The sequence below is a fragment of the Stenella coeruleoalba genome (genome assembly GCF_951394435.1).
Source record: "Stenella coeruleoalba genome assembly, chromosome: 11".
NCBI lineage: Eukaryota > Metazoa > Chordata > Mammalia > Artiodactyla > Delphinidae > Stenella > Stenella coeruleoalba.
In genome coordinates, this window is record NC_137157.1 from 36,078,983 (window position 1) to 36,097,471 (window position 18,489).

Here is an 18,489-nt window from a genome sequence, read left to right on the forward strand (position 1 = left end):
TATATTTCTATGTTAAGATTCAGTTTAGATTCCCTATTTTTTTTCAGCTTCATTTAGATATATAAGTGGCATATAGCACTGTAAAAGTTTAAGGTGTATAGCATTATGACTTGACATATATATTGTGAAATGATTACCACAGTAAGGTCAGTTAATACCCATCATGTCAGATGGATACAAAATAATGCTCTGTTCCCTGTTATGAGAACTTTGAGGATGTACTCCCTAATCAAATACGTCATATAGCAGTGTAAACTACAGTCATCATGCTGTACATTACATCCCTAGTATGTCTTTGTCTTATAACTGGAAGTTTGTATCTTTTGACCACCTTATGCAATTCCTCCACCCTCCAAATTCCCTATTTTTTTAAAATTTTTTATTTTTTTGCGGTACGCGGGCCTCTCACTGTTGTGGCCTCTCCCGTTTCGGAGCACAGGCTCCGGACGCGCAGGCTCAGCGGCCACGACTCATGGGCCCAGCCGCTCCGCGGCATGTGGGATCTTCCCGGACTGGGGCACGAACCTGTGTCCCCTGCATCAGCAGGCGTACTCTCAACCACTGCGCCACCAGGAAAGCCCTAATTTTTATTTGATATTGGAGTATAGTTGATTAACAATGTTGTGTTAGTTTCAGGTGTACAGCAAAGTGATTCAGTTATACATATACATGTATCTATTCTTTTTTGAATTCTTTTCCCATTTAGGTTATTACAGAATATTGTGCAGAGTTCCCTGTGCTATACAGTAGGTCCTTGTTGGTTACCTATTTTAAATAAAGCAATGTGTACATGTCAATCCCAAACTCCCAATCTATCCCTCCTCCCCAACTTACAATTTTTTTGACCACATGTACCAAAAGTAATCACCCCTTTCTCAATTCTTACAGTAATTGTTAAATCTCTTTTTAAAAATGCTTAAATAGGGACTTCCCTGGTGGTCCAGTGGTTAAGACTCCACGCTCCCCATGCAGGGGGCAGAGGTTCGATCCCTGGTCGGGGAACTAAGATTCCGCATGCCACATGTCTCAGGCAAAAAAAAAAAAAATTCTTAAATGCATATCTTGCATATCAATTTAGGTTAGCCAACATGGATAATGCATATGATGGTAAACCTAAAGGCTAATGAGGTATCATTCATTCCTGCCTTCATGGTACTTACAATCTTCTGAGAGAAATATATTTATCAGTCTTTTCCAAAGTTTGATTTTTAGGTGCACATGAAACACAAAAATTTTTTTTTAATTTAGTACTTATAAATTACATTTAATCTGTGTTTAAAAATGTGATTTCATAGATATGTTTTAGAATGAAGAAAATTATCAAGTAAATAACAAAACAGATGGTAAGTGGTTATGAGCAAAATCACAGTGAACAATGGAACATGAGTGCAAAAGGTGTGAACAACACTGAATTGCATGTGCCTAGCTATAAATTGAGAAGTTCTAAAAGTTTCAGAAGAATGTTTGTAAAATACAGTGACACCAGCACACTGGGGAGAAATGCTACCTTTGTAAAAGGGCTCACATAGGTTATAGCGTTTTTCTGGCCTGTAAAGAATAGGAGCATTCAGAAAATAGCCCTGCATGATTTCTAGCAGGCTTTCTGCTGCTGATATGGTGAAAGCATCTGATTGTCAATATTGCAAGTGTTTTAGGATACTTTGCCTGAAGGTCAGGCATTCTATGGTAATCTATCTAATTTCTAAGCTCTCCCAGCTTAAGGACTTGGCTGGTCACTAACGTAATCATTCCATTTTTAAGAAATGCTTCTATTCCATTTAAGATATCAGGTTTATTTTGTTTTCTTTATTTTGGCTGCATTGGGTCTTCGTTGCTGTGCGCGGGCTTTCTCTAGTTGCGGTGAGCGGGGTCTACTCTTCGTTGTGGTGCGCAGTCTTCTCACTGTGGTAGCTTCTCTTGTTGCAGAGCACGGGCTCTAGGCGCGCGGGCTTCAGTAGTTGTGGCGCACAGGCTTAGCTGCTCCGCGGCATGTGGGATCTTCCTGGACCAGGGCTTGAAGCCGTGTCCCCTGCATTGGCAGGCGGATTCTTAACCAATGTGCCACCAGGCAAGTCTTATATTGATGGTTTTTATAAGTAGTGTTTTTCTGTGCTGGTCATTTTTCTTTTAATGAGCACTTTACCCATCTTCAAGTTTATGATTTTTTTTTATATGTTACTTTTAATTCTTTCCTTAGGAACTAATTTTGCCACATAATTTTAAAATGAAATAAACACATTTTAATTAACTGATTGATTAACTTGGTTTGTCCATCTACCTGTTGAAATTATTTATAATTATGATGTAGCACAGAATTATGAATTATATACCAAAAGAGTAATTAGATGTCTGGGTTTCTAATTCTTACTTTTCCATTAAAACTTTGTATGGTTATAGACAAACAGGTTATTTGACAAGACCTTTGTTTATCATCCACAAAATGAGGGGCTAAGACTAAATAACTCCTTAATCCCCTAAATTATATAATCATTTGTAGATTCATCACTGTCCAGGAATTTACAGTCATTTCATAAACCAGTGACAATATCCTAGTTAGTTTAAAAAGGAACTGTCATATTCATGGATTTTCTAGATGATCTACTCAAGATTGACTAGCCCAAGTCCTGATTAATCCTTTAATTTTTTTTAAATATTTATTATCTAATTATTAACATTATATCTACTCATTGTAGAAAATCTGAAAGATAGTAATTTTATTAAATCAGATGAATCCCATCACTCATAGTGATTGGTAAAGTTTTGGTGTTTTTCCAGAATTTATTTTATATTTTGAAAAAAATCAATTATAAGTAAAATATTTTGCTAGTTTTAAATATTTAGGTTCCTTCTAGCATTTTAAAACTATATTAAAAAATATGATAAATTTTCCAAAATTGTATTTTCTCATTCAAGATCAATTTTTTGTGTATTCAAATTCCCCTCCCAATTTTTTTTGCAGGTACTACACCTACTTCAGCAATTATCATCCTTCTTTTTTAAAAAAATTTTTATCTTATCTTAGAATACATATATAGAATTCTTGAACTAATGAAATGCATATATTTTCACAAATTTTTTTAAATAAGATTTTAACCAGCAATTTTTTAAAATTGTGGGTCACTGTTTAATGGTTTTAAACCATTTTTTAAACCATTTTTAATTAAGACATTTATCTTTTCCCTATAATAGGCAAAAGATGGTAATAGCTTTTCATTTCAGACTATTTTAATTTTTACATATGCAAATCAAGTTGACTTTTCCTTTGTAGTTTAATCACTATCTATTTTGCACAAAATTATTCTCCATTATAGGGACATGCATTCTCTTCTACTTATATAGTTTTGTTATTAAAATTAGCTACTTATTCCACATGAAATACATTTTACCATATGGTGTGAGGCAGATATCTAATTTTATTGTTTCCAAACATTTAATCAGTTCTCCCAGACCAGCTTTTATAAAAACTCCCTTCCCTCAATCATATTTAATTCCACATCTATTATCTATAAAGATTTAGTAAATTTTGGTCTGTTTCTGGGGTCTCCATTCTGTCCTACTAGTCAGATTTTCTGTTTTTATGCCAGGACAACACTGCTCTAATTACTGTAGCTTCTATTGATACTAATATTTTAATATCAAGTACAGCAAGTCTCACCCATTATTCTTCTCTAAACCTTCTTGGTTCTATTTTCCTGTTAAGTCTACCAGATAAACTTTAGAATGATTTTGTCAAATTTTTGATACATTTTTGAGATGTTTATTGCTATTGAATTATAATCCAGGGATCAAGTAAAGATGGCAGTTTTTACAAAATTGACTTTTCCTATTTAAAATTATACTCAATTCTTCATTTATTCCAACTCCTGTCTGTCCCCCATCTTTTTAATGTATCTATAGGACTTACCTCACCAATTATAATCTTCCTGATCTTAAATTAGACTATGAGATGTGTAGAGCCCAAGAGAAAACACTTCATCTCTTTATCTGTCCTCCAACCTAAGTTCAGAAGTGGCTCCACAGAGTCTTGATAAATATCTGAGAAATAATTGATCACATTATGTATCAACTTGAATTTAGATGTTACATTTTTGCCTAGTATGTCACTGAAGAAAAATTTCCAAGTAACTTCTTTTTCTAGAATCTATAGGTCGGACAGAACCACATGACATCAGGAGCCTATTATGTCAAGAGTTTAACTTGCTGTGATTTTAATTCTCACTTTTTACTTCACGGTATTAGCATTAACATAGAAACATTAGGGAGTCTGGCCTTTATTTATTTATGTCATAAACTTGCTGTAACTATTGGCTGTCAAATTTTGTGAATCTTTTGTATTTCCGTCCTAATATCTTCCTCAGCCTTATGGTATCATAAAGATGACAGAGTCCAGTTACCTTAGATATATTAGTCCTGATTGGAAATCCTTAAGAGGTAGTGAACAGAGCAGGCAAAGACAAAGACAAAAATTAAAATGATTACAGAAATTAGGAAGGCTACTTAGTATCTGACAACAGACTTTAACAATTATAACTTCTTCCTTTGGGGCGGAGTGATTGGAAGTAAATGAAATATAATCCAAGTCTTAAACTGAGGGTTATGAAAAGGTTCAATACGTAATTCTTTAGCAAGTTCTTACAGCACCAAACTTAAGGGGAAACCCTTGAAGCCAGAAAGGGTAGTTTTAAAGCAAAGAGAGGAAATGCAGGGGAAAAAAATGAAAATGTGTTTCATTAAGTAAAAACACAAATCATGAAGAAAGAGGTTAAACTTCAGTGAAAGTTAAAAAGGTTCCTAATACCTACTGTTATATACCGGAAACATCTGATGTACCATCAAAATTTAACTTGGAAAATAGCCAGGAGCCTATGTTACTATGTCTCTTTTTGCAACTCGGGATCCTGAAGTTCTCCAGGCTAATCAATTTCCTTTATGTTTTCAAGGAAATAAATCACTAAGAGCAATCAGTCAACAAATGTTGGAGACAATCCCATAAAATGTTCAGATTTTCCAAAAAAAGAGAAAGTGAGACTGTGTGTGTGTGTGTGTGTGTGTGTCTGTGTGTCCCTGTGTATGTTGGAGGTGATGATCCGCTCCCAAAAAATATAATACTGTCGTCAAGAGAATTACAATGCAATAAAATAAAACAGCTTAATACAACTGAAATATTTAGGGAATACTAAAAATATATGCAAGGAATTTCTAAATTGTGTTTAGAAAAACCCAAAGCTTACACCAGAAAAAAGAAAAAAGAATGAGTAAATGTTATACTAGCTTGGAAAGAATTAATGAAAATAATAGTATTCAGAGAAATAGGGTATAAATATTTGCAGGAAGACATCAGAATAGAATAATAAAAGCATTTTCAGTTTTATACACATCTTCTTAGGATTACATTTCATATGTATTCCTGGATCAAGCAATATGTCTCTATAATATGTAATGAATAATATATTTTATAAATTTTTATATTAATGTTAATTACTAAGATATATCAAAAATTTAAAAATTCATTCTATTTTTAATGAATACTTAAAAATAAGATTCTACAACAGCTCACAGAACCCCATACTCATAATTTACATGTTGGCAAAAAAAAGACTTGTAATCTGGAACAAAACTTTGCATGTTCTATTTTAATGCTTTATTCAATTTGAATATGACAATAGCTTCACTCAGTGTAAATAAAATCACAACTAAGTAACAGTTCATGTGGGAGTTAAATAAGATTTTCATGTAGGAAACAACTTTTCCCTACCTATTAGGAAAAGCCGATATAAATACACACAGAGCAAAGTATGTACAATTAGTAATGTATTTAATTTTTAACTTCATTTGTATTACTGGCCTATTCTAAATATGTGCAACAATTTATTGTTTTCTTGACATTGATTTTCAAGATTGTATCCTTCATACAAGATTTTCTTCTTCCTCATGATTATGTCCATTTCATCTCAATGTCATCAAAATTGGCATCTTTTAAGAATGTCAGAATTCGAAATTTAGTTAATTTTCCAAGTATAACATAGCATCACTTTAATTTTCTGAGAACAATCCAGCCCATATTTATTACTGAGTAAAAGATTCACTCCGTGGATAGTGCCCAATAAGAGAGTAAAATATACACTTTTTTTTTCTCATTTATTTCTATTGAAGCCTCAGAAAACATATTTTTCAAGCAGAACATATTGAAATTATTTGGGAATCAGAGAATAAGGATATAATTAGGTATTAATTTGAATATATTCATTTCCTTATAACTCAATTTAAAAATAAAGTTTTTAAGTCTCAATCTTTTCCTTTACCACTAAACTGGCAAAAGTATCAATTAATGTAACAGGTGGGCTCGTGTGGTTTTAATAGCAGTGAAATATAATCAACTGTCTCATATCGTATTTCCAGGAAAGCAAGCAACATCTAGACCTAAGCATGATCCTTAGGCAATCCCAGCACTGGCATGAAAATGTTCAAACTCCCCACAGGGACCATATATCTTCTGGTCCTGGGTTTAATTGAAACTTTAAACAAAATATATTACCTATTTAATGCAGCTGAACTGGAGGCTGGCCTTTGTAGTGTATGTAATGCCTAGCAAATTAATGTCTGTAACCATAGTACATAATGGAGAATTTATATCAAGCGTGAATGGTAAAAAGAAAAAAAAATAAACCACTACAGTTTTATAATGAGAAATGAACTTTTAGGAGCAAATTGTGTACATACATTTCATATATTTATTCTTTTTGATATACAGCCCAAAGCTCATATTTCCTTATCTTATTGGCTCCATATCTTACAAAATGAATTTCTAAAATCTCCTGGCCCTGGTCTTATCCTTTCTCCTGGTCTTGTCCTTTCTGACGAATGAAACATGAAAATGCAGTGAAAAGGTTTATCTTAAAAATTAGAAGTTAATATTCTTGTAGAGGTACACAGATCAATGGCTAATCCAGTTATACAGTCGTATCATATTTGAAGGGCTGACGCACAGATTTTCAAGAGCGCCAATGGAAGCAATCACAGGAAAATCACCAGAACTCAAAATAGGGGAAGCAGGTGGTATAAAAAGCTTAACACTACTGGAGTGTTAATGCTTCCACACTTGAAAGATGTGAAGTTCAAATCTCACACAGTTAAAAACCATTTCTTTCACAGTCAGCATGCTAAATGCCTTGAGCAATCCACTTTAGAACCACCAGTCATAGAAGAAGACATTAAGCATGTAACTGACCTATCAAAAATTTACTCTGAATATTTCTATTCTAAATATATTCTGGAACAAAGTGAGGTCAACACATACACACACACACAAATGTGCACACTAGAAAAATCCAACAAAAAGAAATTATGCACTAAAAAACCAACCATACAGAGGCTGAGAGAAAAGCAGACTTCTCTGACAGCCAACCTACTAAACTGAATTCAGCATAGAGTATACATCCTTCGAGTAGAGTTAGGATAAATTTACAAGTGAGAATTTTTGTGTTTTGTTGTCAGGAGGTACATTTGACATCTTCTTTGTCAGTTCTTACTTAAATGAGAGTAAGGAATCTAAAGGTCCCTGGTAGCCATTCATGACAAAACTTTTTCATTCCACAAGTTTCTTTCTCAAAAACACAAATTCTAAAATTTGGACAAGCGCTTTACTCTAAAAATCGTTATAATAAATTCACTGTGTCTCCTATTTATTGGTTCTTTCACCATTCTCTCTAACTAGCTCAATGAAATTGGGGAAATCTCTCATAATTGAAGAGCCGTTTTCACAAAACTGAAAATTAAGTCAAAAGAGTCCTTCTTTCTTATGAGAGAATGTGAGGAAAAAGCATCTTGTCAATTTTAAACCTATGTAAGTAAAAGACTTGTTAGTTGCAGGCTGATGGAGGAAAATATATTTTCTAATAATGAGCTAGGATTTCATAAGTAACAGGGATGTGTATAAAAAAAGATTTAGGAATTATCAGAAATAAGAGAATCAAATGGTAAGATCAAAATAAAGGCAAATGAGGTAATAAATAGCAATGATCATTATCATGGAATTCCCCTGAAAGAATGTAACCTCTCCCTAAGATAAAAGCACGTTACCCATAGACACATATTTTTTAAAGAACAAGGATATATAAATATATGTGCAAATTGTGACACTAGTGTCACATCAAAAAAAAAAAAAAGCTTGAGATTTTTGTTTGTTTTGTTTGTTTTGGTTTGTTTGGTCCAGTCAACATAGTAGGCCTACAAAGTTATGAACAAAATATTCTCGAGGTTAGAGTAATACAATTATCCATTTCATTTATAGGCATTTACTTATTAAGGAAAGATACTAAAGAGCACTAGACAAACTGTGAAATCACTTACAAAGTTCTATGAGAGCAGAAACCATATGGACTATTTCCATTTCATCCTGCCACCACTATACGCCCCCCCTAACTCAGGACCTGTGACTTAAAGATTTTTTTTTTTTTGCACACAGAGGTTATTCTAAACACAGTGATTGCAGACTGCAACGCCAAGGCTGTAACTCTAGATTCTTACTCCATGAATACATCGTGGCTTTTTGTTCTCGAGATATATTACCAAGACGAAATGGCCTAAATTGCTTATATATTATAATTAAACCCAACAATCACTTTGCATTGAGAAAGCCAAGTAATTTTATATTAAATAGTAAATAGGCTTAAAATGACCTTTGGGATTGGAATGGCTCAAACTGATAAAATTGAAAGCTACAGCCTATTTTAGTTTCCCATAATCTCTTAGGAGTATTCAAAAGCAATGCTTAAGTATACATAGTAAGGGAAATAAAGAATTACAAAGAAAGAAGAGAAAAAATGAGAGTGGTTAAAAATTAACCTACATTAAAAGAATTTTAATATCCTGCATTTCATGCATCTGTAATGAAACCACAATTTTGTAGGTGTTTCATTCTTTTAAGATGAAAAGGTTTTTAATATATATTTGGACAAGGAATGATATCTATATCCATGTATCTATATATCTATATCTACATATAGATATATATGCTGGTTTTTAAATGGGTAAAGATAAGCTATATTGACATAGTGAAGAATGTGCCAATTTTGGCAATACAGAAGGACTGAATACAAAAAGCATTTAAATTTAAATCAGTAAACTACACTTCTGGTTCTAACACAAACTGTGTAATCCTAAACAGATCAAATTAACTCTTTGCAGGTCCTTTTCTTCTCTGTGTTTCCCACTCAGAGAAGTTCCTTTAGCATTTGTTGTAGAGATGGTTTGGTGGTGCTGAATTCTCTTAGCTTTTGCTTGTCTGTAAAGCTTTTGATTTCTCCATCGAATCTGAATGAGATCCTTGCTGGGTAGAGTAATCTTGGTTGTAGGTTCTTCCCTTTCATCACTTTAAGTATATCATGCCACTACCTTCTGGCTTGTAGAGTTTCTGCTGAGAAATCAGCTGTTAACCTTATGGGAGTTCCCTTGTATGTTATTTGTTGTTTTTCCCTTGCTGCTTTCAAGAATTTTTCGTTGTCTTTAATTTTTGCCAATTTGATTCCTGGGTTTCTTCGCGTGTTTCTCCATGGGTTTATCCTGTATGGGACTCGCTGCGCTTCCTGGACTTGGGTGGCTATTTCCTTTCCCACCTTAGGGAATTTTTCAACTATAATCTCTTCAAATATTTTCTTGGGTCCTTTCTCTCTCTCTTCTCCTTCTGGGACCTCTAAATGCGAATGTTGTTGCGTTTAATGTTGTCCCGGAGGTCTCTTAGGCTGTCTTCATTTCCTTTCATTCTTTTATCTTTATTCTGTTCCACAGCAGTGAATTCCACCATTCTGTCTTCCAGGTTACATATCCGTTCTTCTGCCTCAGTTATTCTGCTATTGATTCCTTCTAGTGTAGTTTTCATTTCAGTTATTGTATTGTTTATCTCTGTTTGTTTGTTCTTTAATTCTTCTAGGTCTTTGTTAAACATTTCTGGTATCTTCTCAATCTTTGCCTCCATTGTTTTTCCGACGTCCTGGATCATCTTCACTATCATTATTCTGAATTCTTTTTCTGGAAGGTTGCCTATCTCCACTTCATTTAGTTGTTTTTCTGGGGTTTTATCTTGTTCCTTCATCTGGTACATAGCCCTCAGCCTTTTCATCTTGTCTATCTTTCTGTGAATGTGGTTTTTGTTCCACAGGCTGCAGGACTGTAGTTCTTCTTGCTTCTGCTGTCTGTCCTCTGGTGGATGAGGCTATCTAAGAGGCTTGTGAAGGTTTTCTGATGGGAAGGACTGGTGGTGGGTAGAGCTGACTGTTGCTCTGGTGGGCAGCGCTCAGTAAGACTTTAATCCACTTGACTGCTGAAGGGTGGGGCTGGGTTCCCTCCCTGTTGGTTGTTTGGCCTGAGGCAACCCAACACTGGAGCCTACCTGGGCTCTCTGGTGGGGTTATTGGCAGACTCTGGGAGGGCTCACGCCAAGGAGTACTTTCCAGAACTTCTGCTGCCAGTGTCCTTGTCCCCACAGTGAGCCACAGCCACACCCTGCCTCCGCAGGAGACCCTCCAACACTAGCAGGTAGGTCTGGTTCAGTCTCCTATGGGGTCACTGCTCCCTCCCCTGGGTCCTGATGCACACACTACTTTGTGTGTGCCCTCCAAGAGTGCAGTCTCTGTTTCCCCCAGTCCTGTTAAAGTCCCGCAATCAAATCCCACTAGCATTCAAAGTCTGATTCTCTAGGAATTCTTCCTCCCATTGCTGGACCCCCAGGTTGGGAAGCCTGACATGGGGCTCAGAACCTTCACTCCAGTGGGTGGACTTCTGTGGTATAAGTGTTCTCCAGTCTGTGAGTCACCCACCCAGCAGTTATGGGATTTGATTTTGCTGTGATTGTGCCTCTCCTACCGTCTCATTGTGGCTTCTCCTTTGTCTTTGGATGTGGGGTATCTTCTTTGGTGAGTTCCAGTGTCTTCCTGTCGATGACTGTCCAGCAGCTAGTTATGATTCTGGTGTTCTCGCAAGAGGGAGTGAAAGCACATCCTTCTACTCTGCCATCTTGGTTCAGGCTCAGATCAACCTAACTCTTTGAGTGTTAATTTCTAGCTTGTAAAATAAAAGATTATGTTAGGAGGATTTTAAAGATACGAATCTTCCGTCTCTAACATTCTATGATTCTAAAAATCACTTACAATTTGAGAAGAAAAGAGGAGAAATTGAGATTCAATAAAGGCCTACAATAGGTGTCAGAATAAAGAATAATTTTGACAAAGTCTAGGGGAAAAGTATGTCATGACAGGAAAAGGAGAAGAAACTCTAACCTAAATATGACGATTTCAATTTAAAGGGAATACTCTATTAATGGAATTAAATTAATTGGGCATTAACTAAGTACGCTGTTTCACTTTTGGTTAATGCAGTTAATGATAAAAGATGGATTTTGACTGTGGTTGTTGAGAGATAAAGGGAAATGGACTTCGAGAGAAAACGCAGCAATTCTAGACAGGACAGAACGAAATAGAATCCCTGTTGGTGACTCCAAGGCCATCAGTACGTCAAAACTGTATCTATAGAGAAATCAGATTTATATTGGTAAATACAGAAAGAACTGCCAGAGAATATACAAGGAGTGACTTCTGGAGTTTAAAGCCTACAGAAAGGATAATGATTACAACGGAAGGTAAATGTCACGAAACACTTACTAGGTTGGGCATTTGGTCCAACATGCTTTACCTTCATTATCTCACTCAATCCTCAAACTGACACTACCATTACAAGCACATTATGGATGGGGAAACTGAGGCTTCAGTTAAGTAATTTGCCCAACGTCACTCAGCTGTTAAGTGTCAGAGCCATAATTTGAACCTGGGCTATCTGACTTCAGACTATACTGAATCTCCACTGAATCCAACCCATTCTCTCAAGAGGAAACTGAGGTCCACAACTGGCTAGGAGCAATTTTAACAGTTATTGTGTGATTGGCCTCTTAACATTTCATGTATTTTCATACCTTACCAATTATAACTGCCACCTAGGTGAAACTTTAATTTTTGTTTATAAAAGTGATATATAGTGTCTTTTAAAATATGATTTGTACATGCTTGCAAATTCACTTAATTTTGGATGGGACGATACTCCTCAATTATTGTTACTCAATCACCTTGATCCTATGAAATCAAAGAGAATAATGAGAATGTATTTTTAAATAGACTTTTAAGTTTACTTATAAATTATCACAATAAAAACTAAGTCTTACAATAAAATATAGAAAAATTTAAGTTGGGAAGCAAGTAATAATCGATAATCAAACTTGTTATTTTCTATTAATACACAAATGCGAAAAATAGGCTCATTCGATGTTCAGGGTAAGTCAAGTACTGGCATGCAGCATAGAGTGATATGTTTTTCATAAAATGTTCAAGGGAAGGGAAAATGCAAAGGGCTGGAGTGTTGGGGTTTTTTGTTGTTTTTTTTGTTTTTTTAAGCAGCTGCAATGAATTGAGTTATTAAAGTAATAATAACATTCAAATATAATTGTATTTTTTCATACCTATTCCTTTATGTCTCCTAACTTCCAAATAAAAGAAAATAAACAATGTTTGCAGATATACATGCAAGTGCTTGGGGGTAGTGGTCTTGAAGGGGTAAATGAATGAGCCGTGAGAAAAATGAATACTTGCAGGCTAAATCTCACCAGACATTATAATCCATCACTGATCCCTAAAGGGCACCAATAATATGCAAATGTGAGAATTAGAAAACACATTCAAGGCTGTTGATAAACTTGATAGGATAATCAGCACATGTTGACAGACTAATGAAAATGATGAACTGATAGGGCAGCTTATCTCCTGGGCCATTTTTTTTTCTTGTCAAATGGAGGCTAATCAAAATGTATTAGGAGTTAAAGCCAACACTCAGAGGATTTCACCCATTTGATTAGGAGGTGAACTCATTCTCGGAGAAAATTACAGTTTCGTGAACAACTGAAACTACAAAACCTAGTCAGCTGACAGACCGTCACATAAAATTAAACAGAAGGCAGCCACTATAATTATGGCAGAAATCTGGAATTATAAATTATATTGGGATTCTCCCCTTGCAAGTTGTTAGAGGGCTTTGCAGAGTCTGGGCAAAGCGGCTCCCTCCTTCTATAATGGAAAATAAGACAAAGGACTAAGCAATCACCCCAGGGATACACTTATCTTTTGCTGCCTGTTTGTGCTCAGCATCTGTGTAACCACATGAGACACAGATCTCAAGGTACCAGCTGAATTTTCAATCAAATGTATTTACTTAAAATAATTGAATGAATTTTCTCAAATCATTAACTATAGTGAATACCACACTTCCTATTAACAATAAAGATGCCATATGCAGTCTGCTGCCATGGATCTGAGTCCTTTCCTAATTTAAAGAAAGATGTCTTCTCTGATAACCGAGGAAAATTGGGGAAAAAGTCCTTCCCAAGCATTAGCGTTAAAAGTAAAATTATAAACTAAAACCACTGTGCCTGCTCAGACAAAACTAGAGAACAGAGTTCTTTCAATATTCATTTTGAAATGAATAACCATCCAGCACTAACACAGAAGGTTAATTCAACTGATAAATCTAGGTACACACTTTATGGACATGTAAATTTCACCTGAGTGGATAGATCGATGGTAAAATGTTAGATAGTGAAAGGCGCGGTTTTAATTCATAAGAGGGTAAAGACAAAAGTACATTTAAGGAAGTTAGATTTTACCTTTCAGTAATTATACCAAAGAGAAAAAGAAATAGCAACTAAAACTACTCCAGTGTCGTCTTTAACACGAGTGTTAAATCACCCTACTGCTGTCCAGGCTAAATGTCAGGATTCCCAGAGACAAGGAATGAATATATAAACCTCTCCCAAATCTTTTTTTTTTTTCTATTTACTGACCTGTGCCTTGTTATAGCTCTAAACTATTTCTGAATTTTCTGTTATTTAAAAAAAAGTAGAAGTGAGTGTCCTTGCCAGGCATATATTTTCTAGTTTGGGAGGACTTGGGATTTTATATGTGTACTCAGAGCCATACAGCTACTATCAAATGTCTCAAATCACAGAATATAAAAGCATAAAATAATCCTAGCGATCATATAGTCATGTTTAGTTTATATGCATGAGGAAGGCCTAGAAATACTAAGCAAGTTAACCAAGTTTAATGAAAAAGGAAAATCTGAGTTTGCGATTCGTTGTTCGGAGAAAAAGAAATATTTGATTTGAGGACAAAAGTAACCCCTTATCTGGAAACAGCAGAGTTAATCAATCAGCAGAACATCTTAAACTTTAGGGATTCTTTTCAAGAATCACATACTAAATAGGCAATTTTCAGGTGTGTCCACCATCAAATAGCTGTGGTAACAATTTCCTATAAGGCTGCCACGGATCAATTGCAGGTAATAGGCAGATTATTTTACTAGAAATTCTAGTTCTTGACCTCTTGTACATAGAAAAATCAATGCCCTAGCGTACCTACTTTCTGATTAATAAGAAAATTAAGCTAATTATTCAATGTAGAAAAAGGAATAATTGTAGTAGGATATTTACACTCTTCACAGTATTGTTTTTACTCTAAAATAATACCCTGAAAAAAACCTCTTGAGATCCAAGCCTTTATCAATGAAAATCATACAAGTTGGCTCAGTTGCTCACATTTTTTTATAAGCATCAAAACCATGAATCTCTACATCATAGCAATGTTTATTTTTGAGGAGGACATTATGATTAAGAAAATAACATGATCAAAAATTATCACAAATTTCATAAATTCATTAAAATCTACATGTACTTTATTCATCATTTTCAATCTCTAGGGTCTAGCTAACACTCAAAACCCGCTTCAGTTTTTGAGCCCCTTTTGAACAACTCTGGGATCCAGCCAATTGTTGAAAATCACTATGTTAACACATTTATTTCTCTTAGAATAAGTATGCTTTGTAAAAATTTGAATGTGACACTCAATTGTGAACAGGGTTTTTTTAGTGAAGATTAACAATATGATTTATTAGAATTCCATTTAACAGAATTACAGGTTTCAATTTTTCCATAGGTCCCTGAAATATCAATTAAAATATTACTATTTTACTTACCCATCATGTTGTACAAGCTCTGTGGGGCAAACTGCCTTGGCATTTTCTGAATTGCTTCCTTGTATACACTAAGTGCATCCTAATTTAAGAAACAGAAAAAGAGCTAAAGTACAGGGCTAGTCACTGAAAATAAAATAACAACATCCTTCCAAAATTAAAATCTTCCATTGCTCTTTCTAAATGGTATTCAGAGGAAAATAATTAAGCCATCCTTTGATATCATACTGCCTCCATTTCATGAATAAAAATATTCAACCCAGTCCGTGAAGAAGGTCATATAAAAATCAGTTTAACAAGGAGTCAAATGTTACTATTGTTCTCTCAATATAAATTTTTCAGTTCCCATAGATTATGCAATAAAATAACCAGAAGTCACCCACAGTCATCTAAAATCTGTAGGTACTTCAAGTCAGGCGATCAAGTAGGATCTAAATAAAATATTGACTAACGAATCTTCTAGCTACTGAGACCTACTGAGATCATTAAATGCAATTATTTTTAAAATTCTATTTTCACCCTCATGTTGCAATCTTAATACATCGTGTAAGAGTGTGTGTGGGTGTCATTTGAGGAGGGAGGAGCCATACTGAATGGGAGAGAAGAAACCCATGCAGGCAGGCTTCGTGAGAGAGACAGGGAACACAGGACTGGGTCAACCTCCCAACTTCCCACACAAGACCCTGTCTCCATCACCTTTCCCCCTCCCCAATTTAAAAACACAATAAAATTAGTTTTCACTGGGTTATTGTTTTAAAAAGAATGAAAAGAAACGAGTAGGATTTATATCAAATCATTTACTCAATACGCAGAGTACAAAAATGTATTTTTTAACATCAAAAAATGGATATAGATAAAAATAATAATGTGTCTTGAATTGTAAAATCAAAGAGATGGTGAGCAAACAAGCTTGAGCTGCAATGCATGTTATTTCCTTTTCCTGAGGAGTCATAATTACGCTGAGAAATTCACAGTGAAGAAATCCATTAAGTTTTGCTTGAGCAGAGTTTTTTTCCAAAAGAATTTCACCATAAAATTCTTTTAATAAAAACACTTATGAGCTTCTTAAATGATCAGTGTCCCTACAATGAGATTGTAGGTAGAAAACATTGAGACTAGATCAGAACAAGGGGAGGAAGAAGGCAGAGGTTTTGGCCTGACCTCATAGTGTCCCTGCTCATGATAGAGTTTCCCCAGGTTGTACAGACAGCTGGTGACCGAGCTCTTATGGGCATGAGGGTCCTTTAGGTTTTCATCAGGGATCTCAGAACACTTCAGGAACGTGCGTCGAGCTTCTTCCGTCTTTCCTTGGTTCATTAGAATAATCCCGGTGTTTAAATATGCAGCTGAGGGGAGACAAGTGGAAATACAAATGTTGAGAAGATGATGTATACTATGGAAACAATAAAGTTATCTTTACTTCCGTTTTGTTTCTATGCATTATTTCTGATTTTAAAAGAAAACCAAGAAATAAATACCCAGGGAACAAATATACAAAAGAACAACAATGTAGCAAGAAGTACAGGTGTCACTGAAAAAAAATATATAAGAGTCTCTGCCTTCAAGGAGTCAGAATATTTTGAGCTTAATATCTAGATGAATAAAAGTTATATTTATCTTAATATATTAACATGATAAACAGGCACCAAAATACTAAAATTGAGAGAGATGTAATTGTTAAAGTCTCATCATTTGATTGGCAAGTATTCAGAAATAGAGTTACCATGTTTTTTAATCTGTGAGGCTTTAAATCACCATTTTCACGAAGGGAGGGGAAGGGAGGGATATTTTAAAAGGACTTGAATGTTACTTACAAGCCAGCGTAGGCCTGCTCCCGATCGCCAATTTATAATAATGTAGTGCTTCTGCAAACCTGCTGTTCTCTTGTAGAAGTAACCCTCTGCATGAGCAAAACAGAAATTTGGAGACAAGACTGTATTACTATACATAAAATCAAATTTTCATTTTATATTTCAAAAATAAAAATGGTTAATGGGGCCATAAAAATGATGAGGTACTATAAAAATAAATTCTAAATAGAAGGAAATGATTACTCAGGAGAGAAAATACTAGAGAGGGATCAGCTGCATGTACGTTACATTAGAAAGTATTAAGAAGTAATTTCAAAAAGCTCTTTACCCCCTACTGAAATTTCCCTTTTCCAGCAATCTTTTCTCTACCACTAGAATTACAAACCACCTGGATTTCTCCTTGGAGCATGCAGTTTTTCATCACTTCAGAAAGGAAACCTGTCTAAGGCCCTGATATACATATATACCTTTAAACCTGAGACGCCTCTCCCACTGGCCATATTGCTTGGGAAATATTGGCCCATGACTGCTTGAAAGGCAAAAGGTAATCTGGATCAATAGTATAGAGTCAGAATCTTATCAGATTCCATCAAAGACTGAAGACCAACCACATTGTTATTTCCTTATTATTTGGATTTGGTCAAATAAGCTTAAATATCAGAACACTGGGCGAATTTCAGTTCACTGTTGTGAGACATGCTTTGGTCTACAGACCCTCAGACTCTGGGCCTCCCTAGGAGGCTCCTCCGGCAGTGCGTGGCCACATGGATTATCCCAGCATTTCCAGGCCCTGCCCTCATGACAAGTGAGAATCAATTATAAGCATGTCTGTGAAAATACAGTGTCAAGGAACTGGACTAAGTTCTGAAAGTTCTCACGGAGGGCTTTCTGGCCTATCCCTATTCTCATATAATCAGCAAGTGTCTTACAGACATTTGGCACCTCTCTTGGACCCGAGTACTACTGTCATGAACCTCAAATTGCAGATTCCATTTGCCAGCTCCTGAGGCCTCCAAAAGGCGGTAAAATGGAGGTTTGCAAAATGAGAAGGCCACTGATAAAAACTTATCATTTTGTAGAGTATTTCTAAGTACTCAGCTTTTTACTTAATGGGCATGATTGAAAAATAATGAAGTAAATCATTTTGAAATTAAAGTTTGCTCACTTGTGTCATTAGCATATATTAACCTCATTATTTCTATTATTTGTTAAAAGAGCCATTTGAATAAATGAAACTGTTCCAAACCACATTAACAGTTACATATACACAGAAATGTACATATCTGTAGAAAATTTAGAGCAACAATTTGATAATGAAATTGATGTGCTTTGCTGTTAAGTGTACTTTTCAGTTGCTAGGAACAAGGAAAAACAAAGCAGGATTCCTGCTGCATTTAAGAGTCTGTGAAAAAGTTCAGTTGTCTTTAGAAGCAAGTAAAACTGATAAAGAGAAAGAACACTCACATATCTTCCAAAAAGGAGTAATATTCTTTATAAAAATAATTTTGACAAAATGCTTTCCAGTTAGCTAAGCTCATACACATTATCTCATTTCAGAAACATATCTACAACCTTAATTGTCTTTGTCACTTTCCTTTGAGGTTCAGATAGAGAG

At 35.0% G+C, this 18,489-nt stretch overlaps 1 protein-coding gene across 8 annotated transcripts in view; it reads right to left on the reverse strand.

The window, feature by feature from the left end:
- The window catches only part of TMTC2 (transmembrane O-mannosyltransferase targeting cadherins 2), an 859,721-nt gene that overhangs the window by 583,747 nt on the left and 257,485 nt on the right, over positions 1-18,489 (reverse strand). For all 8 annotated transcript variants that reach the window (XR_013830420.1, XR_013830421.1, XR_013830422.1 and 5 more), the window contains 3 exons: positions 16,878-16,963; positions 16,225-16,409; positions 15,067-15,145 (listed from right to left, as the gene is read on the reverse strand). Coding sequence is in view for 5 of the 8 variants with exons in the window: in XM_079936321.1 (XP_079792447.1) it covers positions 15,067-15,145; positions 16,225-16,409; positions 16,878-16,963 (350 nt within the window). In the remaining 3 variants the exon portion in view is untranslated. The remainder of the gene's footprint in view (positions 1-15,066; positions 15,146-16,224; positions 16,410-16,877; positions 16,964-18,489) is intronic.